We start from the raw sequence: 27,420 nt of genomic DNA on the forward strand, positions 1-27,420 counted from the left end.
TTTCACCTAGGATATGACTCACTGACCTTCAAGGCAATTCACACACACAAAATTAGTGTTTACAGAGCTGCAAGCAGTTGTGGGTTTTTAAAATGGACTTCAATTGTCAGTTATTTGCAATACATGAAGTTTGGACTAGTGTATTGTGTTATTTGCACTAGAGACAATGATAAGGTATTAACAAAATAAAATGCATTTCAGCCTTAAGCCTGCACTATGCATGTTAGAGTTAAAACATGTTTAATTTAAAACATGCTTCCTCGCCTGAACCTAATAACCATTTTAATGATTTTTAAAGAAAATTAGGTGCATTTATTCATGAAGTCACTTATGATTTTATTTATTTCATTATACCATCACACTCTTTAATTACCTATCAAATAAATATAAATGAAATACTCAGTCAGCAATATCCAACCATTAATAAGTAACAATCAAAACAAATTGCAGCTTGTTTCTTACACTGACAAAGGTGTCATAAAGTTGCTTGATACAGTGCTTTATAATTATGTTTTTGCGAAAAACTACAATATATTAAGTGATTTTTAAAGGCAAAATGCACTCAGAGCAAGTTCAGATTATTTAATAGCAAATTATTAATCCAGTTAATCTCAATTAATATGAACCATCTGTTAATGTTGTGCTACTATCACTGAAATACAGACCAGCACAATTTTTAGATAAACAATTATGAAGCTACAAAAAAGTGTTTATAATTTAAAGCTAGAGTCCTGCTCCAGTTCTGTACAGTGACATAATTTCAGTAGTTTTTTAAAATGATAATTATCAAAGCAGCTTTTATCGTATGACATTTATTTTTCGCCAGCGAAAGAAAGCAATGCATTGATCAAACACAGGAATAAATTTTTTTAATTGGTGAAAAGGACCATGTATGCAGTAAAGCCTAATAAAATAAAACAAGGTCTACGGTGTGGCACATGAGGTTATCAGGAAGCCCAGTCACTTTACAGAAATGAATAAAAACATGAGCAGCTGTTTTCTGGTCTGTGAGAGACATAAATGTGAGTTTATACACATTCATGTCTATATACCATCAGTATGCGTGTGTGTTTTTTCCACTGGTTTCTTGTTTTCCTCACCTGCTGAAATCTTTCTCTGTTTCCAGTTCCTCCTCTCCGTGGCCCAGACGCAGAAGGTGACGCTCATCAATGTCTAGAGCCATAATCTTTTCAAAGAGCTGGTTCAAAGCCTGGTGTAGAAGAAAATATGCAAGAAGGTTCATTTTGTAAGTATTTGATGTTTGTTTTAAGCCAGTTAGATATATGTTAACATTGGTATAAAGTGAGATTCTACAGGGAATAAATACAGGAGGGGGATTATTATCGAGCTATGTTTCTGATGGATAAGGTTCCTTCTGGTAAGCATTCACTAGTGTAAAACAAGAGCAGATTACTTTATGATTTAATACTTAAGGGGAGGGCAGTGGCACAAAGGAGCTTAAGTTTTTCCTTCATGGTATAAATGTGACTGTTGCCTTATTAAGCTGTGAATTCTCTAGACACTTATTTCAGCAGTGTTTGCAAAACCGTTTTTCTGTGTCTTTGAGTTTGAGTGTGCTGACCTGATTCGAGTGAGTCACTATGAGAGTCCTTTGCTCAGGAAAATTGTGATAGAGGTTTGAGATGATCTGAACAGCCACATCTGTCTTTCCAGTGCCTGGCGGTCCCACAACCTGCAGGCAGAAAGGAATAAGGCAGTTATATAGAAAGAAATTAATGACAGACAAAAAGACATAAAAAGGTACATTAAGGAAAAAGCAGAGTATGCATTTCCATAATCGGACTCATATCTCCAGAGTTTTCAGTCCTTTTCTATGATATGCATACAAAATTAACAAGGACTAAAAAAAAGCATCTTTCTACATATATCAGGCCTGAATCTTTGGATAAATAGGTGGATGACCAGATCGATACACTATTAAAAGGAATGAATGGATAAATGGAGAAAGGGATTGTCGAACAAATAGACAAATGGATGCACGGTTAGACGGATGGACAAATAGACATTTGGAGATAACGAATGTACAAATGGATGACCAGACATTTAGACGACTAAACAGATGGATGGACAGTGGGATGCAGAATAAATTGGGAAAATGTGAAAGATTCTTCCGTACTTGTTGACACCTGGAAAACACTGAGATCAAATTAGGCATTTCCCCTGACCTGTCTATATTGTGTAGGAATCCTCGGTTAAATCCAAAAATTTATTTTGACAACTCGATTTAAAGAAGTTTACAGAAAGATCTGTGCTTCAATGAAGTGAAGTTCGAATGGAAGCAGTGCATTACAGTGCATGCTGGAAACAAGTCATTTTGAACGCACGTGGAGGTAAGAACAGAGAGCCAGAGGGGGGAATAAATTACACTTTCAGTCTTTCTGTTACTATGTAAATATTACTGCCATTTCACTACTGAGCTCCAGTTGACATGATAATAACCCCAAGCTCTATTTACTCAACTAACAAGAAGAGGGCGATGTGGTTGTAGCTAATATACTGAATACATATTCATGAAACAGGTTGGTTTTAGCATGAGTCTCTCAGGTGAGTAATCTCTGCTAAAAATAGTAGGCACAATTACATATGCATACATAAATCTGCACATAATCAGCTGGTTGGTTTCCCTACATGAAAGCCAGCTAAACAAGGTGGGGTAAAGGGTGCTTGTTCTGTCTGCTAATAAATATGGGGTAAACCAAGAAGAAAGGTTAGAAGAGGACAGATCAAGATAATAGAATGCATGGAGAGATGCATGACCCTGATGAGAGCTTCAGACACCAAAAAGGAATATGGTACACCACTCTTCATATCTAAATACCAGGCTGGGTATAGACACTGGTGAATATGGGAATTAGTTGAGGAAGCCATAGTTTCATTGTTATTCTGTTTTATGTTGACCATTTTATTGCCTGAAACTTGTCACTGTAGAAATTTTTATTTTTATTTATTTATGTTTTGTTTTTTGTTTTTTTGCCGAAACAACCTTATTACCATTATACACCTTCATATTTGAGCTAAACTTTATCTTGTGCATTATAGGCAAGAAATCTCAGCAAACAAACAAAATAAATCCTTACCATTGTTAGTCCTGGCTGCATCCCGGCTCGAATGGCTTCGATCTGAGTTGGTGTGAACTGAATCGTATTCCTGTAAGAATTTTACAATTCTGATGTTAATAATCCTGATGAGATGGTTGCATGTTTTATGCTTCATCTGCCACTTTTGAAGATCACATTAAAGTATTAATACAAGACACTATGCTGCAGAGAGAAGTCTGCATGACAGCTCACAATGGCAAGTGTCTTATGGGTGCAGTAGATATTTTGTAGAAAGGTTAAAAAAAGAAAGGCTCATAATAATTAGAAAATATTTATATCTATTTGAAGATGTCAACATGTAACATTCAATTAACCACTTAAAAATATATACAAGGCTTAAAAACAATTAATAAAACACACTGACAACACTTCAGATGTTCTTCGGAAAAATATTACATGTAATATTTATACTGATATGGACTGGCTTATGTTAGAAACATGGTAACCACAAAATTAAACTTAACCTACAGAACTCAAAGACAGCTTAGAAATCATTGTGAGGAAAAGATTGTTTTTGGCTGTTGAATGAGCTCAAAGTTAACTTTTCATCTGTAAAAAGCACAGTGCAAAACCAGTGAACTTGCCATTTCTGATAGTTTAAATACCAATTGGGCTACAAGAAGTCATGCAAAAAGGCATTAAGCTCGTTTTATTTCTCTGGTTGCTTTGAGAAGTTAACAGTCTGCTGGAGATCATGTTTTAGTAGTCCTCACACAGTTCATCTTTGCACTAACAGAACAGATACCAGTCATGCTCATTGGTACAGACTTCTCCCATCTCCTGAAATCTGACAAAAGCTCTGGAGACTTTGCTGAGAGATGAAGCAAAGCTCCTGGGAACAGAAAAAACAAATGTTGTGCCACCCTGCAGGAGTTTGGACAACCCCTGTGAGGTTCAAGTCTTGCCTAATGGGGGCAATAGTGGCACTGATTTTGGCAAAAGTAGTGGCACTGACTACTTTGTGCAAAAACAACCAGAGACGAACAGGAAGGATAAATGCCTGAGGTCTCCAACTGTAAAACAAGTGCTGTTTAAGACTGTTCCCTCCCCGTTATCGAGTAATGCATCAATCAAACATTAAGATTGCTAATGAACAAAACAAAAATGAATACTAAAAATACCTCAATTCAGTCTGTTTGTTGTTATACATGGCCATTCACTTACCACTTTAATGTTAAAGATAAAAAAACTATTAAGGACATAAATGTCACCAAAACAGCAACACAACAACATTTAAAGACATTTCAAATGGTTAAAACTTAAAGGACGAGATCAATCATTTTAATAACTGATGTTTTAGTCGAAGAGAGGTGCTCTCTGACCTTTTGGGCTGGTTGTAGGGATATGGCCCACGGTTGGGGGCAACATATGGTTCCACATTTAGGGTTTTATCTTCCTCACTGTCCTTCTCTTCTTCATCAGCCTTTCTCTTCTTTCCTTTGTCTTTTGTGGTTGAGATGGGAAACTTGATTCTGGGAAGCAATGGCAGAGGTTACTATCATAAATTGTAAATAAATTATATGTATTGTTAAATTCCATAAATTAAATCAAGATTCATTTAGAAGGTAAATAATGGTAATAGTTATATAAACATGAATTAAATCATTTTAAAATTTATTTTTTGATTTTTACCTGAAAGGAGGAACTTGGAGTTCAGGATTCTCCTCCAGAACCTTTATGGTGTAGCCAGGAAAACACGACCGCAAATGGTCCAGAGACAGGAAGGTGTCGTTGAAATCCAATGTGGAGATCTGATTGGGCATCTTGGAATAGTGGGCGCTGCCCGGGTCACCGTAGCCAAGGATAATGTCATGAAGCCAGTCAGGCACAACACATTCTGTGTTCATCAGGTGCCTGATAGTCTCCAGTACCGCCTGAAACACAAATTAAAACATGTTGAAGGGGCAAATCAGAAAAAAAGAAGTCATCTCCTTAGAGGTGGTTTAGCAGAATTAAAATACCTGACAAAGACTAAGCTAACATAAGGTAATTTTATGGCAGCAAATTATGTTTCGCAACAAATTTCCCAAAAATGTGACCATCAATCAATCGATCAATCAAATTTTATTTGTATAGATCATTTCAGCAGCAAGGCATTTCAAAGTGCTTTACATTGTAACAAACACAAACACACAGTCATGCAACATAGAATGAACAATACATTAAGTTCCATCATTAAATTTTTAATTGATTACGATTCAAATACAATTCTAAACAGGTGCGTTTTTAGTCGCGATTTAAAGGAAGTCAGTACTAACAGTAAAAATATCTGTTCCTACTTTTATCTAAATTTCCCAATTTCTCAATTCTTTTTGGACAATTTTTAAAGTATTTATAGAAAAGCTTGCATTGACATGATATAAATACAATTATGGCAGAGATTTCTAATAAATAATTTGATGAACTGAGAGCCTAACAGATACCAGCTTTTAACATGGCAGGAAAAAAAAACTAAATGAAATTAAACTGGATACTATTAAAATGACATAGAAATCAAAGGAATTGTTTACTTTTTGCATTCAAAAGCAAGACAAAAAGATTGTGTATAAATAAGATTGTTTCAAGCTAAGTGTTTGCTTCATATGTGAAAATTTTGCTTAATGGACCAAATCACACTACCCAGGTAAAATTTTATTCTCCTACGGATCTAAATTATTAATTCAATTGTGCATATAGCTACATGTTTTTTTATTTTTTTATTACTTCATCATAATTGACTACTATTACAAAGTGAGTCAGAGACTAATGACAAAATGCAAAAGCAAAATTATTTTTAGCTTTTAGTCTTTACCTTGAAATTGTTCTCTTTGGGTTTGCGTCTCATGATGATGTTGAAGGTCTCATATGGGTCTTCAGTTCCATTCTGAATGCTGCTGGTCATGTCCTGCTGATACTGGTTTGGATCGAGCCAAACACGAAAAGTTCTGGTGTCCCCACGTAGCTTGGGTTTGGGTTCAGGTCCTGTTCAAGAGGAAGAAAGAAGAAAACATGTTTCTCATAAAAATGCATGCAACATTTGGACATACTTAATGGAAAAAAAAATTAAATTAAACTCATGCACCATTTTACTTCCATGTGACAATTATGTACTACTTTGTGTTTACCACAAAATACCCTTTACCATATCTTTGAATATATGTTTTTAATGTACCAAAATTGTAAAAAGTCGAATGTCTTGCACCACTTTTGTAAGGCATTCTGCATCTAAGCACAGTATGATAATACAGTGGTGAAATAATGTGTGCAAGTGGTCATAAATTTGAACTTTTATTTACAGTTATTAAAATGATCAGAATAAAAACTGGTCAATTATTTATCAACACAAAAGACATGTTTCTCTAAAAAAGGTATTACTGTATTTAAGCAGTGTAACATTTTCAACTAGACAGGACAGTCAATAATAACTAAAAAAACAGATCTTATTTTGTTTACTCATACCTAACTTAACCCTTCAACAAATGCTCAGTGATTTATGTGACATGGACACACTACGCAGCTAACCACAGAGCCACTTACCCTTGTTGGGGATCTGAAAGTTTAAGCAAGCCCACTCTGGCAGGACATGTCTCCTGGCATTGTGTCTACTTAGAAAACCCTTCCTTCTCCATATTTGATCAAAGCAGAAGAGACAAGATAGGGAAAAGGATGCTTCGACAAAAGGGCACATGCTCCGAGGGAAGACTAAGAAGATGCTTGAAGGATAACTTGGGTGAAGGCAGAAGCAAACCACTTCAAAGAAGAGTACAGCAGGTAGCAATTTACCTCTCAAGTAATTGGCAGATCTGTCAATAACTATTATTTTTTTAGAAATATGCTTTACTAATAATAATATAGAATGTTTTCATGATTATTTTATGTGTTTTTATGTTTTATACCAACAAGTAAAAAAATACAAATATGCAAATTTTCTTTTACTTTTTGGGTTACCATTACTTTTAAGTACTTTAAGTACTAAATAGTTTTACTTCTTAAATGGCAGATTTGAACCATTTAGGGATTTATTTATGTTTTTCATATTTCAAACAGCACAAAGAAAACGTGATGATTCAGATTATATTTAGGGTTGTAAAAATATTTTTTATCAAAGACATGTATCATTTTCAGATGAAGGAGGGATGAATTTGTATACTGTATTGATAATGATTTTTGGGAATGGTCAGCTTCTCTATTTATATATGCGAAAGCATGCATGGAATGCATTTTAACCCTCTCCAGGCAGATGTTCCAGATTTGCAACAGTTAGCTAGTCTTTGCAAGTAATTTGAGCCTGAGAGGGTTAAAAAGGTATTTTAATGGCACCGACTTCTTATTGCAACACATTTATACTCTAATTTAGAAGAAAATGTGTCAGAACAACAATTTACTGATTTGTAAAGCTTAAATGTATAGCACTTTACACAAGTGTTTTTTAAACAATGGAAAAAATAGGAAAATAAGCTATAAACTTTAATTGATTGAATTTAGAGAGTAAGGAGGTAATTCAACAGCACAAGTTGCATTGAAATAAAACTAAGCCGCATAAAATAAAGACTTAATCAGCTATAAGCTGGTCCTATTGCTGAGAAAACAATATATGGTATGATATATTACAACTGGGAAAAGCATTGTTGCAGGTCTAAGAAGAGTTTACTGATTTTATACCGCAAAAGCTCCTGAAAAATTAGGCAGAACTTAAGGTTTTTGTTGATCTAAAGTTTATAAAGTTAACACTAACATACCAGCTCTAAATTAAAGTTCTACCATTAAAAACACAAATCTGACCTGTCCTGAGAATTTGCTCGTAGTAATAAACACTATGGGTATGCCTGGCTAAAAGTCTCAAGGGTTTCTGGTGTGTTTTCACAGGTAATTGCTACTTTACCTTCTTCAATGACACGGCCCTTTTCATCCAGCATACCCTGGACCTCGCAGCCTCTCACGTACACCAGGCCAGTCTGGTCCAAAAAGGGCTGACGTCGGTCGAAGCGAGTGCCGTAGAGCAACATGGGGCGAACTGTGATCAGAAAGCAAACATCATGCTTTCGCAGACCTGCAAAGAGAGGAAACAGAGAAGGAGAACTATTAGAGAGAACAGGAAAATAAAAACTTAAACATGTTTTTATTTTTTGAGATTTACAGCAACAAATAAAAGATTAAGTTTATATGGATCTGAAGACTTAATCTAATACTTACATGTTCATACAACCATTTCACTCATCTACATACATTTTCCCAACTAAAAATACCTTGAAGTTATAATAACTTCTGCAGAATTAACATCTGTGGAAGAGAACTACAAAATCAAACAAGGTTGTTATCTACATATTTTTAGAAATGCTTAATGGGGAAACACATGGCAGAAATTTTCTATAAAATGTAAAAATTATTTAAGTTGGGTCAAGGTCAGTTTTTACCTTCCCATTCTTGTTTGATGTGATCTTGGACATTGAGGTTAATTGTGACGTCGGCCCGTACACGAGCAGGCCAGCTCTCTCCGATGTTGGGCTTGGCAACTTCAACGATGGAAAAAGTAGTGATAGTCTGAGCCATCCGAGCCCAGCCTCCAAACACCACTCCGCCATATTCTGATTGCCTGTGTGAACAGAAAGACAGGAGTCACCACAGGTGTTGAAGGCTGTTTAGAATTGGAAATGAGTTTGATCATGACTTCAGCTTACTTATTTAGTTCTGGTAAAACACAGAGCATGTTGCTGCACCACTTTACACACTTAAATCACTAAAAGTTAGGCACCAGGTTTCTAAATACCGCAAGATGGAAAAAATTACGATCTGCCATTATGTTTCAATGTGACGACAGAAACAGACACGCTAATATTGATCCGTGTTTTACCTGCTATTCTGAATCTGCTATTTACCCACCATGGTTTCATTCTCCACACCACATCTTCAATGTCCTGTCTGATCTCATATGTGGACTCCAGACGAAAGAGGTTAAAGTTCCTCAAAAGGTAGTCGTGAAGCGTCAGGAACTGGAGATTCAGCTTTGGGAGCGCCAAGCAACCTAAGAAGGTCAACAAGTCAAACAATAAACATGAGTAAAAACAAGGGATTTAACAAAGATTTTGAGTAAATCATGCAATTTTTTTGTAATTGTGTCACCTCTAAATAAACAGGATTAAAACAGAAAAAGGTGCCAAAGCCCTGCAGGCACAGCACTCCACATAAAGCACAATACAATATGTGGGTGTAAAGGCACAAACCGTACACAGCGCATTAATTAAATTCTAGTTCACACATATTTTTCCTACCTTCGCCTGAGTAATACTCCGTTGGGACGATGTTTTCATCCCAGATTATCTTCTCTGTGGGATAAAGAGGCATCTGGTTCAACTGTTCAATCTGAGAGATTCTACGCTCATGGCGAGACACCTGTGGGTGATTGAGATAAAACGTAGACAGAAATTCAAGGTTAATAATGTAAGGAAAAAATTTTGCTGCTGCCATAGCTCCATGTTTATTATCTTTATTATAACTAGAAAACTTAGATATTTCACTTTTAAGACAGTACATTTTCCATGTTATTTTTTTATCTGTTTATTTATTTATTTTGAACATGATACAAATATGAAATCACACACATGAACATGGAATGCAAAAGACACATATGTTTCTACCACAATAATCTTAACATGCTCGAGAAAGAGTAGGAAGAAGTAAGAAACTCATGAACTCCTACCCCACAAACTCATACCATATCTTCAGATGGACCCTCATTATTAAATCAAATAAAAAAAATAAACATAGGTTAATTAATTTTCCAATTTATCTGGGTTTACATATGTCTAAATATATGTTTCCATACCCAAACACTCATATGCCTTAGTCTCGATTTACATACATATTGAAGCTATCTCTCACCCATATTTCTATATCTTGAGAAAATGACCTCACATTTCCTTTTAAATAGTATTAAATTTTAACTCTCATTTGACTTGTTCCATAATTTTAAACCATGAATTGAAATACATTATGTTAAAAAAAAATATTGGAACTTTCTTATCAGTCAGTTAGGTGACCAACATTGACAATATTAACTTAAAATGTAATTTACTCAAAAGCACAAAAGAAACTAAATCGATGCTTTAAAAAAAAAAAGACCTGCTTCTTGCAAAGTGACATTTGTCTCTTCATTTTTAAAAAAAATAAGTAACACAGATTTACTATAATGATGACGTTCTCACATCATCTTAAAACACTGAAACCTACCATCATCTCGAGGAGAAATTCTTTCTCAATGGTTGTGTCTTGGCCTTCAGGCAGCTCAGGCAGCAGACAAAGGTATGAGGCCACCCGGTGGAGCATGTTGGGACTGCAGAGAAACAGAAAAACAATTGGTTAGTCAGCGAAAAAAAATAAAACCGGAAGAAAATATATATATTTCTGTGGAATTAACTCAGCTGACACTCATCCAGAGTATACAGGGTTGAAATCAGATATTAGCTTACTGGAGTACTGAGATAATGATTTTTGGCAATGATTAAAATGTTGATGATTCAGAGTAACAGCAAGGACAACAAGGTTTTTACCCACATCTGAAAGATATAAAACAGTTTGATGCTTCTGCATACCATATCTATAAAGAAAAATCAGTCTCTCTAGCACTTTTTGAAACTACATTCCTGATAGACAAATGTTTAAAATTCTGTCAACACTGTCTGTGTGACAATACGCAGCCTTATCAAATAATTCATGCTTATTAGCACTGCGGCTCAAAGCCATTTCTCTGTTTGGTTTGACACGGCTTTTCTGCACCGTCAGCATGTGCGTTAAGGACCGAGGGCGCACTCAGAGACAGGATTAGGAAAACCAAAGCTCATCTCAGTCTCAGAAAGCGGAAGCGCGGCTCTTTGCATGCGGGCTCGTTTTAATCAGCCTTCCACACTGTGACACAGGAAGACTCTGGTGAACAGCAAAGGACAGGACCTGGACATGTTGTGACAGGCATGGACAGCCACACGTGGCACTAAGCAACTGCGACTGTGCATGTGCACCCCCACATTTGAGCAGCAGGGTGGCAATTTTGCCAATGTTGCACTTTGGTGGATGACCTGGCATGGCTCGTGTGGAAGTTCCTTCCCTCAGCAACAAGATAACGTTGGCACAATAAGTCATTCGGGGTAAGGGAGATGACTGGATCGGGTCCTGACTGACAGCGGAGAGACTGACGGGGTAGAATGGGGACATTTTAAGAACAAGGTAGATCGAGGACATATCAGGAACTTTTCAATAGTAAATTAGAAAAGTATTTAATGACCTCCCTTTACTCTAATCATCATGTCATTTTCATGTCTGTAGACATTATTACGATACAATCACTACACTATGCAAGCCTGGGGAATATGCATGCTGTATTAACATAATATTGTTTAAATGTGAAAATATAATGTAATAACATAATAAAACATTTTCGGTATAATAAAATTTTCATGTTCTGACAGGATATAGCTGTGTTTTTCCTTTGCTTGGGTGGTAGCTCTATGCTTAAATATAAATACACCAAACACTTTCTTGATCCTTCCACTTTCAGTTGTCTCGCAAAATGCAAAAAAAGTTTTATTGCGATGAGGCAAAATGCGAAAAGGTTTAAAAGTGTATGACTAAATTGTTTTGAGTCAAGTAAATGTCTAAGTATTTTGTCACTTTCCGAAGACAATTGTCTATTTAGCAAGCAAAGGAGGGTTAGTATTCAGTAAATTCACCAGTTTGAGGATAATAATCACAAGTACAGATGTATTCCTTTGAGAACAAATACTGCTACTACTGTATTTCATTATGTAGTTAACTTCTTTTCTTTGCCATGTTTAAAAGAATTGACCGTGTGCCACCATGCAGGCAGACTGGTAGAAGTGTTTAAAAGTGTGGGCAGACTGCACAATAATGATCCATTTGTTGTGTGTGAGGCACTTAGCGGATAAATTCAGAGTGGTGGTTGACTGGGAGCTTAGCCTGTGATTAGCACAGCTGGAATAAACTGGCATTTGGATGAGATGTTTGGGCGGAAACCGCCTGGCTAAATCTGATTGCCACATTTAGAGTTACTCCAGTGGCTGGAAAATGCAGCTGGAAAACCCAAATTCAAAGAGGAGAAAAAAAAATAGCTTCTACCAACATGTGAAATGGATCACACTGTTTAATGGGTTAAAGCACAGTGACAACATGTATTCAGGAAAATTACAATCTCAATCTCATAAGATTTTGCAGATCAGTAGCATATAAGTGATTGTACAGTTGTGTATCCCTGAAGTTAATCTAGATTCTCACAGCCACTGAGATACAGGACTGCTCATCATAGTGATGGTGGTTTTTGGCTATTGGGCAAGCTAATATGATTTGACAAACACAGCTGTTCAAAGAGTTTATTCTCGAGCCACTGCAAATCGATTAAATTAATGAGGCGTGGATCGCTGGCTTGTACCAGCTGCCTGTTCAAGGGTTCACTAGCTGCCTTTCAGCAAGGAAGTCAGGCAGCAATGAGAGCTTTACAACACAGCAGTAACTTAACTGTAAATGTAAGGCCTGAATTTTGACTGCGACTTCTGTGACATTCTGTTTAGGTAATGTTCCTCCAAATACAGGCTTTTGTGTATTGTTAAGTCCTTGTCTTTGTTTAACCTGGAAAACGTGTTAAAAACTTAATATTTTGTAGTCTAAATGTCTGGCCAAAAAAGAGACTTGGTGTAATAAGCTGATTTGACCAATTTTAACAATGTGTCAAGCATTTGTACACTATGTGCACAATTATTAGGCAAATAGGCATTCAAACTGTATTTTCAAACTCAAAATTATAAAAACTAAAATGCTCACTATTTCTAAACACATTAGGTGATATGAATTTGTATAGTGAGGGAGGGTCTGGTCTCTTTGAAGGAGTAAATAATTTCAAGGAAGCTTCAATTGCACAGGCAAAAGGGGCTATAAATTATAACTAGCAGACCTTGAAAAAAGCTGTTCAAAGGGACGTAACCCTTTTTAAATAGCCAAAATGTTGTGTGGTAATGAAAGAACCACAAAATGGGGAAAAAAACCCTCACATAATAGTGTTGAGAAAAGTTACAAATTAAGTGCCAAACATTTGAGAAAAATAAAATGTGATGCTGTCATGTTCCAGAACTACAACCTATCTGAACTTTCAAGGAGAAAAGTGTGTTCAGTTTTCAGAGATATAGCAGGGAAGATTCAAACCCACTCAACACTAAACAACATCCCACGATAAGACTGGACTAAGAAATATCTGAAGACAAATATTTCAAAGGTTTTGCAGATCGGTGACAGAGCAGGGTGGAGGTAGGGTACCAGTGTCTACTTGGGTTGATAGAGATGAGCTAATTGCACCTTTTCAAACTGAAGATCAACTCCCAAAGCACTTCGGCAGTGCTTTCTTCAAGCAGTTGTATAGAAAAATTTTTACAAAGATGAAAAATGTTGTTGGAGAAACTTTTTGAAAATAGACACAAAAAAAACAGACTTAAACGTATTTGATCTTATCTTACAAATTCTAAGTTTGAGTCGCTCTTCTATCTTTACCTGAGATGCCCAAAGAGTTTGGTCAAAGACTCTCTGGTGTCCACAGCAGCAACATTGGACAATGCAAAGTCATGCAACTCCGGGAAATGAGCAAAGGCAGCTCTCTGAAAGGAAAATTAAGTTGTGAAAAAGTAATAAAATGTTGTATAATTACACATCATCAGTGAGATGATGTGCAATTATCTCATTAATTACACATCATATTGTGATATATATTACCAGGAGGAATGACCCATAAAATTGTCAGCAAAAGCGTACAACTGCCCTGTTTTGTTTTATTACCTGGAGTGAAGTGATTCTGTCATAGTGCAAAGTGGTCATCTCTTTCTCAGTCAAAGCATTTCCTGTCTGGTCATTGATCTCAAAGCCAGTGTAGAATTTCAGCATGTCAAGAAGCTACAATCAGAAGAGAGGATGAAACACTGAAATACTTTGTTTTGGTAGTTTGTTTGAGCCCCACACCTGTTTTTGGTTAAGATGTGTACAAAGGCCTTAAAATAAGAAGCTATTAGTACTCTGACTATAACATGTCACTCTTTGCTCTAGGTCTCCAACAAAGAGCTAACTATTCAGCTGTAGAGATTTCCAGACCTAAGGTCAGCACATATATTGCATTCATTTTCAATGATTGCTAAGGAAATGAATGATTGCGCCACAATTGATTTTGTTCATATTGATGGATAAGGTGCACATAGGTTTGTGATGATTTATAGTGATATTACAAAACAAATAAAAGTTATAATAAGTATTGAAACATCCATTGCAGTTTGATTGGTAATCAATTTAATGGCAGCGTCTCCACTTCACTGGAGCCCAACTGCAACACAAATACTGATTAAAAATAAAAAAAATAAACTATGAAAGCTACTTATGACTTCCATTACATCAAGTAGTGCATTTTTTTTCAAAACGGCACACAATAACTATTTTATCAGATCTGTTTCAAAAATTCTCTGAATCAGGTCATGCTACAGAAATAAAAGTTCAATTAAATTTAAGGTTTGTACACCGCTTTGCTTTCCCCCCATGTGTGTAGAGTTGAAATCTTTGCACGTTTTGTACCTGACAGAAAAGGTGGCCCTCCTTCTCTCTTTTAGTGAGACCAGAAAGCTGGCAGTTGACAAGCAAGTGGGAGTCGTCCAGCACAGTATTGAACCAACGCCGTGTTGGAAGGAGCGCCTAGACAGACAAGTTTATGAACATAGTCATTAAAATGATTGTAAAGTTATGATTAGCAAGATGGGCTAATGCTTCTTTTTTCTTTTAAGGTTAACAGAAATGAAGAACATATCAATACTGACAGTAAGACAACGACATATACTGTCTACTCCCTTTACTCTGATTAGAATAGAGAGATAAATAATGCTTGTTGTTTCAGGAAGAGAGGAAATAATATGATGCTACGCTTTGTGAAAACTGAAAATGCTCAAGGGCAACTCAGAGTAAAAGCATGGATGATACATATAGAATCAAACTACACTAACTGAAAAAAATACTCAAGCAAGGAAGCAATAAAGGTAAGTACATTAGAAATGTAAAATTCTAAAGAAAGAAACTAAAATGGAATCATTCTTTTTTAAGACTCTGTTGTTCAGAGGTAGCAGGTGCAGCGAGTTACACCCAATCACGACCTGAACAGATACTTTGATATCCAGCACTGTGTTTGATCTCAACACAGTCCTTGGAGCCAGCATAAAGAAAGCCACACAGATCTTTTTCCTGGGCTCTCATTTCCATGTCATCATTGTGGAAAGGAAGTATGGACTCCGGGCAACCGAGTCTTTGTAAAATGATATTGCTGAAGGACAGGGGAAGCCTGCGGAGACAGTCAGCTGGCCGGCCACTCGACGCTGCCAGGAACTGCAAGGCCAGCCTGTCAGCAAACAGCCACATGAACTCTATTTACCGCTAACAGCAGCACTAATATCAGTCTTATGGGATGATGTGTCATCACCAGCCACATTGACAAATTTACATTCCCAGGCCAGTTTATTTTCAAGCAAACAAATGCAATTAAACTTCACAAATGACATGACAAAACAAAGTAATTTTGTCACTGGCAGTTCTTTTTTTAATTGACTGTTATCAAATTTTTAAACAGCTCATCAAACCAAATGAAATTAAAGAAAAGGAGATCTCAGAATAGCATAACAAAGATAAGAAAAAACACCAGCGAACAGAACTGGAACATCAATCGTCATACCACCATGATCACCAGATGCTACAAATTCAAAAATTCATGAGTATTAAAGTTCCTCCTTCTTAACTCAAATGAAACACTTCTGCTTCAAATACTGGAGAATTTTTTTTTTTACAAATGTTTTTCCAACTCAGCAATTTAAAAACTGGAGAAAACCAAAAAATTATTGGCTCACTTGGAGGAGCTAAAACTTGATAGCAGACCATCAAGTTTCAACTGTAAAATTATTATTAGTTTGTGAACAATAAGTTGTTACACTGTAAATTTCAAATAAAACATGACAGAAATGCTTGAATAGAGAAATTTTGGAAGACTGTCTAAGACATAATGTGAATAAATGATGCGTCTTACCTCTAAATCAATCAGCAGCTCAATAAATCTTTCGCAGTAATGCACTTTTTCCATGGGAAGAGGCCCTGTGAACAATAAAAGACATTCTGTTGAATGCAACTGCCGCTTAGATCTAACGACACACTTTTAAGAAAGATGTCAAACACTGGATGGTACGGTGTTGTAAAGGACCCATATTTCATTAAAGAAATGCATGTGGACAATAATGAAGGTGTCATGCTGTCCGAATGGACCTTTCTAGAAGATGCTGCATGTTCAGCAGAGCGGTATTCTGGGACCCAACTCCTTATCTTATAGGAGACGCATGCAGCATGGATCAGAGTGAACAGTATCCTGCTGGCCTTTAGATCATAATCGAGTATGTCAGCGTTGAATTCTATCTAAACACAGACTCTGTTTTTAGCATTCAGGTAGGGGGTCTGTGTGTCGGCCTGCATTACCACACACCGTGGTCGGTGCCCGTGGGCGTACAGCGGCCTGAGTGAATGCTTCTTCGCCAGCACTCAGAAGGAGAGTACAAAGCAGTTCAACTCAAAGCATGGATTGAAAAAAGTTATGTTTTCAATAGAGTTTATCTGTTGTGTATCTTCACATTTGTGAAACTTTTTTAATTATCGCATAGCTTTCACGACATTGATCCAAATGGCATAAAAGGGGTCCAAGTTGAAAACAGTACAATTGTATTGCCAACTATTATGCAATTTGATTTCTGTTTTTTTTCCTATTTTATGGGGTTCAAATCCCTTCAGAATGTTACTTTTTAGTGTTTTTCATTGGGTGCTGATATTTTTTAATCTATTGTTTATCTACCAATCTGCATGTAATAAATAAAATTAAAAAAATCTACATATATATACACATCTATACATATGTACACATATATTTTGGTTGAAGAAAATAACATTTCTTTTTGTTAAAAAAATCTAATAAAATATAAATGCATTTAGTTGTGAAAAATTCAACTAAAGTTCAACTAAAGTTAAAATTACACTTCTGAAAAATCAAATCAAAAGTTTCTAATATGTAATCATTAAATATTTTATTTAATGATAAATAATAAAATATTGCCATAACAGATGAACCCTGACTTTAAAAATTATGTTCACACAGAAAATAAAAAATATGTTGATGCACAATATTCCTATGACAATCTCTAAAAGATTATTATCTTGATTGCAGGTGTCGAACAATGTGAAGTTTCCCCTAAATAGTTAAAAAGATGTAGGACTATGCCATGTTATTAATAATTTAAAATACAGTGATCAATAACAGAGATGGAGTTTTTTTTTTCTAATTTGATTTCATCCTATTTTATTCTAACCAATATGAACCATTTCCCCAAGGAGCTGAAAGCATTTCTTCCAATTACCCTCAGCTGGAACTGACATCAGAACGACCCGAAACTTTTTAATGAGAGACGAAAGGAAAGTCCTTTCCTTGGTTGCTCTGGGGAAGACAGAAAGAAAACTAATCAGTAGCTGCAAATCATGAATTACAATGTCGTAAGAACTATAGATCTTCTGAACGTGCTTAGCAAAGAAAATTATATTACTGCTCGACTGCTTCGGCATCCATCTTATCAAATTTTTTCTTGATTAGATTCCAAAACTTCTGCAGCTTGGGAACTTTCTTCAACTCTTGTAGGAGTCTGGACTGTAAATACACACACACAAATAAATAAAAATAAGTCTTCATGGAGAAAAACTGAAATAAAAAAGGGAAAATTACTAAGTTAATATTCACCACCAAAATGCAATAATGGCTATGAGTTTAATCTTACTGGTAGGAGGCACATCCACATAGGCAGAGAAATGAGCTGCTGCACCTGTTCTCTGATCAGATCCACCTCCTGGGAAGAAGAGAGGGATACAAAGAGGTAGAAAGGGGGAAGGAGTTGTCAGAATGCACAATGTATGATAGATTTTTATTGCATCTGGACCCTTAATAAAAGTCTCCAAATAAAATATTTACAAGCTTTTATAGTATGTGATTTCAGGCCAGCAAGCTATCACAGCAGATTTTGAGGTGAGACATCTGCAGTGTTTCCCTGTGGTCCCATGCAGTTATTTGGGGAAATGACAAAGTGCTAGCAGTGCTTTATCTGTTACTGCCACTTAGTGGGCATTATAAGTAACTGCCTTAAAATCTTCCTGCATCTTTAATAAGGCACATTTACACTGCTTGCTGTTTATCCCGTTTTATTCACCTGTCTTTAAACTGACATTGCTTTTTAGTTCAGTTTTAAACGATAACTTTTTTTGTAACAAAATTAAATTAAGTTTGTCATCAATATGCACACAACAAAAATCTTGAGGTTTACAGAAATCTTACTGACCCTAAGTCTCCATTTAATCAGTTTTAAAATTTAAAAGAGTGTTTTTCATATGTATGTAAAATAAACTGGCAAACACTTAGTCAATCAATTAAAACCATAACAATGTTGTAATTTTAGTAATAATTTGGATAAAGGCCTCACTGCTAACTATATTGGAAAATAATCAAGGAATATTATCTGAAAGTCTACTACCCTGAATCACCTAAAAATAATGTAAAAAGTTTGGTCCATTTCCCAGTGTCATATACAAAACTTTTGAAAAGTTTTAAAACTGCTAAAAAAATTTTCCTTTATATTGTTTCCATGGGCTGAAGGACATTTAATGATATAGCAGAGAAAATAGCAGAGTGAAAGCAACCCAACTCTCTTCCCTACTCGTTGCGGCTCATTGCCATTCAGTTTTCTGAAAGGAGGCTAAACAACTTTGATTGACTTAAAATCAATCAAAACATATTTTGAATATTTCTGAATGTTATGTCTCAAAAAACACAAGATGATAATAATGTAGAACCGTATTTACAGGACAGATACCTAAGCAGTCGAATCAAAAAACTGTGTGCCAATTTCAGCTTGTTACACAACAAAAACGTATTTCCTGCACAGTAAGCAAATACTACTAAATTCATCAGGCATTTGTTAAATATATTTTGATAAATACATTCCTGACCTAATCTAAAGACCACATCGACTAATTTCATATTCATGTGTATAGTTATGAGGGTGGTTGGTTAACTGCAGTTTAGTGATGCATAAGCATGACGCAATGCTTTTGGCACTATGATGTAGAAAGATCTCCCTTCTGAGACATGTGGAATTAGTTGGAATTTTTTTGGAAAGGAAATAATATCTCTGTGCCAAACAAATCACCACACTTCCTTCTGAATTTTATTGTGATTTACCTGAGCTTTTTGTTATAAATTCATATGTTTTTTTAACGGATATTCTTCCTAATTTCAGACCATGTTTGTATGAACTAAAGGATAAAACTACGATCTGGAATGCTTAAAAATAAATGGAAAAACTATCTTTTGCTTCCTTAGGGAGGTTACCCATTAATTATAAAGTGTTATAATAATAATACACACCAAACTGTTGAAGCAGTGGTCCAGGAAGACCAGAAGTATGGTTTGCTCCTTTAAGGTGAGACCAGCCTCCTCGCCTGCCAGCACAGCTTCCATCACACGTTTGAAGAAAAACGGGAAGTGTGTGGGCTCCTTTTTGAACACCTGATAAACACCAAAGAAAAAACAAGGAGAAAGTTGTAGAAAGACTATCTGTTTGGGTGTTTGAAAAAAAATGTGTAAATATAATGTTTAAAGAAGGATATATATCAAATGAGAATTTGGCACAGCTTGGATATAACAATTCTCTTACCTCCCAAGCTGGAACATTTTCTCTGAACTTCTCATTGACGATGCAACAAATGGACATGATAAAGGCTTTGCTGGAGACCTCAGGTGTGTAATTCACCCACAAATAATTTTCAAGGTATTGACTAAAGTGAGGAGAAAAGAAAATACAGTAAATATCCAACACACTGATGGATACATAATGTGTGAAGTAAGGAGATAAAAAGGAAATACATTAACCTGAATTCAAGTAGCATAATCTTTCTGATGGCAAATCTGTAAACAATTCAAGAAGTCAATAAGGAGTCATTTTTTCTTCATCAGATATTTAACTGCAGTTTAAATTAAAAACCAACAAAAAAAATCACTTACTTTGATGAGAAAATCTCTTTTTCATAGACATCTTCCATCACCTAAACATAACAAATAATGTGTCATGGGATGAAGGAACTCATTCTTTTGGCCAAAGTGACATAAGTTTAAACTGGTAACAAATGTCATTCAACTTGCTAAATGGAGTCTCTTTCCAATAAATGGAGGAGTGGGGAAAATACAAATTTATTGCATTGTCGCGATATTTACCACTAACATCGCCATTCTGCGATTTTCTAATTCAATGTCCTTTACCGTCCCATAAAAAATAAAACCATTATGCAAAAGGACTAGAGTCGTGGCTGACCGGTACGTTCAACATATTTGCAATAAACAAACATCACATAATAATTATCTTTAAGATTCCGCAGGTGACTCACCTGAGGGTCAAAAGGCAGCTTTTCCTTTACATGGGGAGCCCAATATTTATTAGCCAGCTGATAACAAGAAACAAGACACAAAACATGCAACACCAATTATAAGTACACATTCATATAGACAATGTTGTTTACTGAGGTACGGATCTTATCGGTTCTTGCATTTAATGCCCAACAGCTACTTATGTATGCCTGTTGGAGTAAGGGCACATATTAAAAGCTAAGACTTAAGATAACATAACGCGTTACCTGCGTGACATATTCAGCGTTTATCTGGGACACCGAAGGCGCTGCAACCTTTTTAGCTGGACTCTCTTTCTCCGTGGTGGCCATCTCAAAAGGCTGCCATTTGAAATGAGAGAAAAACAAAACAGAATTAAATCGCTAAATAGTAAACAATACAGCAGAACTAGGCTTCTGATGCGGATATTACATGAGTATAAAAGCAATAACACTGTAAATAAAGAATGGGAGGCAGAAAGAGATTGTAAGTCCGGTTCAGAAGTAAAAGTGTTTAAAACGGATACATTAAAGTAAATAAAATAGAAAAACGTCATGGAAATAAACGCCGAAGTCAGCTTACAAACCTTTAATATGTTTAATCAACATGAACGTGACAAAACGCGCTGAAAGCGTCTGACTTCCTGAATGGGTACTTCCAGATACTCGTCCCCGACTACAAGCAATCCGATCTTTCGTTCCGCCAAGGGTTTATTCAGTAGAATATGAGTTGAAATCAGTTTCACCACGTTTCTTCTTCATTTAACCTTTTTCTGTCTTTATCAAGTCTTTCATAATCATTTTTAATTCAAAGTAATTCAAAATATAATGACAGAAAGAACTAAACTGGTATTTAGAGGAGCGAGTTGGGGAAGCAAAAGATAATTTCTAATCAACATTCTGTATTGTAAAGGCAAAATTCCTGCAAAACTAATTTTAAGAATTAAAAAACAACTTTCAGAAATGTAATGCGTGTGTCAGCATAATACTTTGAGCAAATGTGGAATGGCCTTTTAAGATTGCATGGTACTTTTTATAAGGTCAAATTTACTATAAACTAATGTTCAGAAGCTAACACAAGGTTTACAGGAACTTAACATATTCTTTGAGGCTCAATAAATGAAGACATTAATCTCAAAGAAAATACATGCATCAGTAAAGGTGTACTGAAAATGTAAATAAGCAGAATAGAGATTTATAGCAAATAAATCTTCAATGTTTCTTCTCATCATTAGATATTGTGTGTTTGATTATTAATGAGTGATTTAGCACAGTGCTTTTCTCTCTAACAACTGCACCTCTCAAGGCTTGCTTTGCTTTTTCAACATTCATTTAACATTCAGGTCCTGAGTTAATCAACATAAAATACTGATTTTATATAAGACTGACAAAGTGAAGCGCTTAGTTGACTCATCACTGTGCAAATAAAGATCATAAATCGAAAATATAAAGATGTGGTCAAACAATGAATATAATATGCATCACTCTGGCTTCTTTGATTTGTTGAAGACAAACACAGCCATTATTCTTATTTCAAGCCTCTTTTCAATCTATGTTCTTGTAATGTTATAAAATACAATAGTCATAAAGACCAATAGTCATTATGAAACATTAATGTTGGTGTCATGGGCAATAACCTACATTTAACAATATTGTTTACATTTCCCTACCAACAGCCAACTCCCTCCAAATTGTATACACAAATGATAAAAAGAGGAATACATAGTGGTTATTATGTAAGTCCAGTTTTATGTGAAAAATGACCAACGGCCAGCACTGATGTTAATGGCTGTATATTGGGCTTAAGTGTCTTTCACCTTTGTCAAATATACATATGTTCCTTATTTGAGCAGTTACAAGTCACAAATTCACAGAAATCGACCAAACATAACATGAACTCGAAGTAATGGTCATACAAAATGAGAGAAACCCTAAACAAAAATAGGTTGTTTGTTATACCAAAAACAGAGAAAAAATAAATAAATGTGCAATATAAAAGCTAAATATGCACTTTAAAAAATATTAAACCAAAGGAATGGAAGTAATACCAGATGAAAAAAAAATATTGGTTATCATTGTTTTTTTAAGAGGCATAGTTCTGATACATTTACTCAACATGGTAATGATTTCATTCAAACTGTTCTTCTTCCAGTGAAATCATCAAACAGCAAGTAAGTACGTTTTATAAACAAGTTTTTATTTTTTTAAATTAAAAAATAATTTATAATTAAAAAAAATTAAAAAAATCATAAAAAAAATATTTTTGAAGTCTTTTAGAAGTTTGAAAAAATGACAATAAAGAGATATAACCCAAATCTGTTTTTCTATATAAAAAAAATACAATCTGAATCTACAAAAAAATAATAATAATTTTTTGAAAAATATTAAAAACTGTTGGCTCTAGTATGTTATAACCGCGGTGACAGTACTTCAAATGACCACATGAGGGAAGCATACACCACCAAACAGCATGAGGTTGCCAGCAGGTTCAGCAAAGTTTCATCAAGAAAATGCTGTGACTGTTAAGACATGCCGTACAACAGTTCTAGCACGGAAAACAACGATTACGAAACACAAGGGATTCCAACTTGAAAACAAACAAAACCGCAATCACTGAGGCAAGAGGACCGCAATGTGAGGAGAAGGCATTTCATGCTGTGACAAGGCCACTTCAGAGCTAGGGAACCCTATTGCAGCCCACTGGTGTAGGGGAAGGGGAAAAAAAAGTCACAGACATCAGCATGGTTTGCCTGGAGGTAGAAACACAGTTAAAGTCCATGTGCAAGGCCACAATGACAAGGGCCGCAGGCTGGTACACTCCACACAAAGGACAGCATTAGCTACAAAAGTCTGTTTCATTGTGGAGTGGTTGCAGGTCAGCTTGGTAGAAAATGTACGTTTGACAAAACGCATGAAAAAAAGGATAAATGTCACCCTGTCTTTATTCATTTTGTAAAGCAGCCCAGTGGTGAGGACACAAAAACGCACGTCTGCCATGGGCCATCACATTGGCGGAGATGAGGATGTGAAGACGTAGCCATGGTTTTGCCAGTGTGTATGAAAACACATCTAATAAAAGACAGATTAGAAGGGCAAGTATGTAAAGGAAGAGTGATTATTTAGAAGTCTGTGAATGGTAAAACATTTTTAAAAATCTAGAATCTGCCACTGTTGCTGTGCTATAATAAAAAAGCCTGTTTGTAAAGATAATTGACTTTTGATTCTAGTCACAAATTTAAAGTTAAAAAATTAAAGAAGTGTATTACTTTCGATTCAGATCTTCAAGAAGTGATATTTACTCTCAAACTTTATTAATTACAAAAAAAAAAAAAAAAAAAAAAAACTTGGGAGTTAAAAAATATTTAATGAGGAATATTAAAAAAATTTCTTACATGCGTGTTTGCACTTTCTTGTCACATCATGACTGGGATTGTGCAAAGGATCTGAACTAGCAAACAATTAAAACCAGGTTTTTAGAAGGACAATAAAATCCTGTTTGTTTTCGGACATGCACAACTATTCTTCATAACCTTATGTTTATTTTGTGTTCTGATTTTTTTTTTTACAACTGGATGCATTATTTTTTTCTAATATACATAATTAAAATTCCCCATAAAAGTTTGAATTTATAGATATATTGTTTATATATTTGGTTTATCTGTTTAAGCAAGATGTAGCCTGAACATCTGTTTTTAGACCATCAACATAATCTAGCCACAATTCCAGCTTATTTCACTGGGCATCTTTCCTGGCAGTGTGGAGTTTATCTAAACTGGTTAGTTAGGTTTTGTCCATTCCACAATTACTTTCAATGCATTTTTGAGAAATTGTTCTAGTTCAACATCCAACAATGTTCAATCAAGTGGTGCATGTCTCTCCAATGACAGGAAAGATACCCTAGATGTTCAGGAGCAATGCAAGAAACTCCTAGAACATCAAAAAAGAAAGAAGGCATTTTTGCAAAATCAACATCTTCAGGCAAAAATAAAACACGCGGCTGATTACATGGACAAACTACGTATATGTAATTTTTGGCAAATGTTAAATATGGTGATGGTAGCAGTTGTATCTCTTGTTCAGCCCTTGACACTTTGTTTTAAAGGTTTCATATATTTTCCAGGTTTAAACCAATCTCTTTACATAGTGGTTCAGGAACCACAGTAAGCAGGTATTAAAGCCATTTCCATCAGATGTTATTGGAACGTTGATATCCAAAACATGTAGGACACTGGAAATCATATGGACTCCAATGCTGTAAACTTAAACGCCATCCAAATTAATATCAAGAACATTGAAATTGAACAACAATCGAAATTACAAAAAGGTTACAAAAATAACATTTTGTGCAATAGGTAAACAATGCTAAAATGTGAAGAGTCTGTTGAGGTCTATTTGTTGGGCTGTTTAGGTGCAACATTAAGTAAAATCTCCTAAAAGTAAGCAGACATATTTCTGCTTTCTTTATGTATATTTATGTGGAATTAATAGCAGCATCTGTCAAGAATACACCTGATTCTACTCTAGAACTATAAAACGTCATAGAACGAACACAATCAGAATCAGTTTATTTTGCTAAGTTGGTGCACACTAAGAAATTTGATTTTGCTTACAACGCACAGACAATTTAAACATAAATAGTGAAGTGGTGAGATGCATATAGGACTAGAATGCTTGCTCCCATAAATAATTGCTTGTTTGTATTTTTCCAACCCTCAATAAAAGTCTGAAGGCTCTATTGGCTACCTCTATTGTTCAATTTTTGATGACAACAATCAAAGCAACACTGTAGTGGGTAAAGATCAATAGCCTGCTCCACTTTGAGAGCACATTGGAGCGAATTGCCAGAGTGAAGATTCATTCAAACGTAGATTATCAATACAATTCATGATCTTCAAGAGAAAAAAAAATGCTTCAGACGTAATGGTTAATGGTGTTATTTTCTTTCAACATAGTTACAGCTCATCCGTTGATATCCCCCTCAACACACAGAGGACACACACTTGCCCTGCAGCTTTGTGTCCTAGTGTCCTTCTATTAACCAGGCTGCCTAGGAATCAATAGAAAACATAAAGAGGCTTAATCTTTTCAGGTGCTTGGCACTGATTGCCTATTACACAATAATAACACACCCAGAGAGAAACTCACTCACCTCATACAAATACATTACACACATCTCCAAAGCTATGACACAGTAAATCTATAGGTCTACAACCCACACAGGCGGTGTCAGAGGTGAAGCTCAGCTGTGATGAGCGGTGTCAGAGAAATTCCACCAGAAATAGTAAGACATTATGAACGAGATTTTATTGCCTGCTGGAATGAAAGAAGCTTTCTGGTATGCACCTTTAAATTAAAGACACTCCAAAGGGTGCAGTAAATACACCTCTACAGCTGCACACTTGCACATTTTTCATTTGTCACTGATGAACAGCAACACTTTCAAGACTAAAGGGAAATTTCCATTCCCCCCTTCATCCATGTTCTTCTTTATCCTTAGTTATCCAGTAGCTTTTCCAGGAAAGTGTCTCTGAATCATATGTGGATTGGGAGAATCTTCCCCTTGACTATAGGTGTGTTTTTATAAACTGAGCCAGCAGGACAAGTGGAGGATCTGGAAGTCAGGCAGACCCAGGACAGGAACCAAGGCCACAGATGGACTGGATTCTCCTAAACTGTTCTGTAAACTTTCTTCAAGTCCTGTAAGATATAAATAGCACAGAAGAGAGAAGGTGAAAGACAGAAATCATGGGAACCTAACCTAACCTAAACCTGCATTATTGTTAAATGGAAGGGAAACAATACCCAATTTATGTTGACATTTGTATTGAATTTGATACCCCTAAATAAGATCCAGGAAAGTCAATTATATTCAGAAGTCACTTAATTAGTTCACAGAATCCACTAAAGCCAATATATCACTACTTTTCTTAAACATCAGTGAAGAAAGAGCATCATGAAGGCCAAAGAACACAGCAGACGAGGATACACTAGTGAAGAAGCTTAAAGATGAGTTAATTTTTATTTAATATCCCAAACTTTGAACATTTTATAGAGAACTACTCATCTCTTGTTCAAAAATAGAGTATGACACATGACATGTAAGGCAGCCTAAACTGACAGACCAGTTGAGGAGAAGAATATTTAGAGAAGCGGTGAAGAGCCCCATGGTGAGATCCACTGTTCAGGTGGGAGAATCTGTCAACAGGTTCACCATTAGTCGTTGTTCAACGAACCCCCTAAGAAATCCCACTAAAGTTCGCCACACTCCAGGTACGAGGCAGCAAACATGTGGAAAATGGCGCTTCAATCGAATGAGAATAATACTAAATTTTTTTGGTTGACGCAAAGCAGTACATGTGAAATAATACTAACGTTGCACATCGCCTTGAACACATTATCCCATCAGAGACAACATCATACAGTGTGAAGGTTTTTCATCGGCCAGAATGAGAAATCCTGTTCGAGAAGATCATTTGTCTACAACGGTCAATCTTGTAGAGATACCTCACAACTTCTGTCTTTAATTGGAATAAAAGGTTCTTCCACAAACTATTAATTTCTGAATGGAACACACTTTTCAGGCTTTATTTGTAAAAAAAAATCACACTATAGCATTTCACATTAATGTACTTTTTGTTGGTCTGTACATAAAAGCAAGTAATGTTCTGGAGCAAAATATAAAAATGTTCAAGGCAGTGGAACCTTCAACCAGAGAGGTAGCATTAAGTTCAGGTGTAAAAGGCCGATGGCTCTCCACCAAATTTCTCTGTAGTGAATGTTGGGGGAAACCAGT

The 27,420-nt window shown here is 35.6% G+C and overlaps 2 protein-coding genes across 2 annotated transcripts in view; both read right to left on the reverse strand.

The window, feature by feature from the left end:
* The window catches only part of aqr (aquarius intron-binding spliceosomal factor), a 43,420-nt gene extending 22,131 nt beyond the window's left edge, over positions 1–21,289 (reverse strand). Inside the window, exons 1-25 of the mRNA XM_055038702.1 lie at positions 21,215–21,289; positions 20,877–20,969; positions 20,631–20,687; positions 20,251–20,291; positions 20,119–20,154; positions 19,904–20,024; positions 19,615–19,755; positions 17,975–18,043; positions 17,747–17,847; positions 17,564–17,640; positions 16,195–16,259; positions 14,706–14,822; positions 13,926–14,039; positions 13,644–13,747; positions 10,326–10,428; positions 9,368–9,488; positions 8,979–9,120; positions 8,513–8,691; positions 7,981–8,148; positions 5,911–6,080; positions 4,752–4,993; positions 4,442–4,591; positions 3,099–3,168; positions 1,583–1,693; positions 1,101–1,210 (exon numbers count right to left, since the gene is read on the reverse strand). Coding sequence (XP_054894677.1) covers positions 1,101–1,210; positions 1,583–1,693; positions 3,099–3,168; positions 4,442–4,591; positions 4,752–4,993; positions 5,911–6,080; positions 7,981–8,148; positions 8,513–8,691; positions 8,979–9,120; positions 9,368–9,488; positions 10,326–10,428; positions 13,644–13,747; positions 13,926–14,039; positions 14,706–14,822; positions 16,195–16,259; positions 17,564–17,640; positions 17,747–17,847; positions 17,975–18,043; positions 19,615–19,755; positions 19,904–20,024; positions 20,119–20,154; positions 20,251–20,291; positions 20,631–20,687; positions 20,877–20,960 — 2,693 coding nt within the window. The 5' untranslated portion in view covers positions 20,961–20,969; positions 21,215–21,289. The remainder of the gene's footprint in view (positions 1–1,100; positions 1,211–1,582; positions 1,694–3,098; positions 3,169–4,441; positions 4,592–4,751; positions 4,994–5,910; positions 6,081–7,980; positions 8,149–8,512; positions 8,692–8,978; positions 9,121–9,367; positions 9,489–10,325; positions 10,429–13,643; positions 13,748–13,925; positions 14,040–14,705; positions 14,823–16,194; positions 16,260–17,563; positions 17,641–17,746; positions 17,848–17,974; positions 18,044–19,614; positions 19,756–19,903; positions 20,025–20,118; positions 20,155–20,250; positions 20,292–20,630; positions 20,688–20,876; positions 20,970–21,214) is intronic.
* Positions 21,290–25,113: 3,824 nt separating this feature from the next.
* Positions 25,114–27,420, reverse strand: part of dph6 (diphthamine biosynthesis 6) — a 62,703-nt gene continuing 60,396 nt past the window's right edge. Inside the window, exon 15 of the mRNA XM_055038510.1 lies at positions 25,114–26,324. Coding sequence (XP_054894485.1) covers positions 26,206–26,324 — 119 coding nt within the window. The 3' untranslated portion in view covers positions 25,114–26,205. The remainder of the gene's footprint in view (positions 26,325–27,420) is intronic.

The sequence above is a fragment of the Poeciliopsis prolifica genome, unplaced genomic scaffold (genome assembly GCF_027474105.1).
Source record: "Poeciliopsis prolifica strain line A6 unplaced genomic scaffold, Auburn_PproV2 SCAFFOLD013, whole genome shotgun sequence".
NCBI lineage: Eukaryota > Metazoa > Chordata > Actinopteri > Cyprinodontiformes > Poeciliidae > Poeciliopsis > Poeciliopsis prolifica.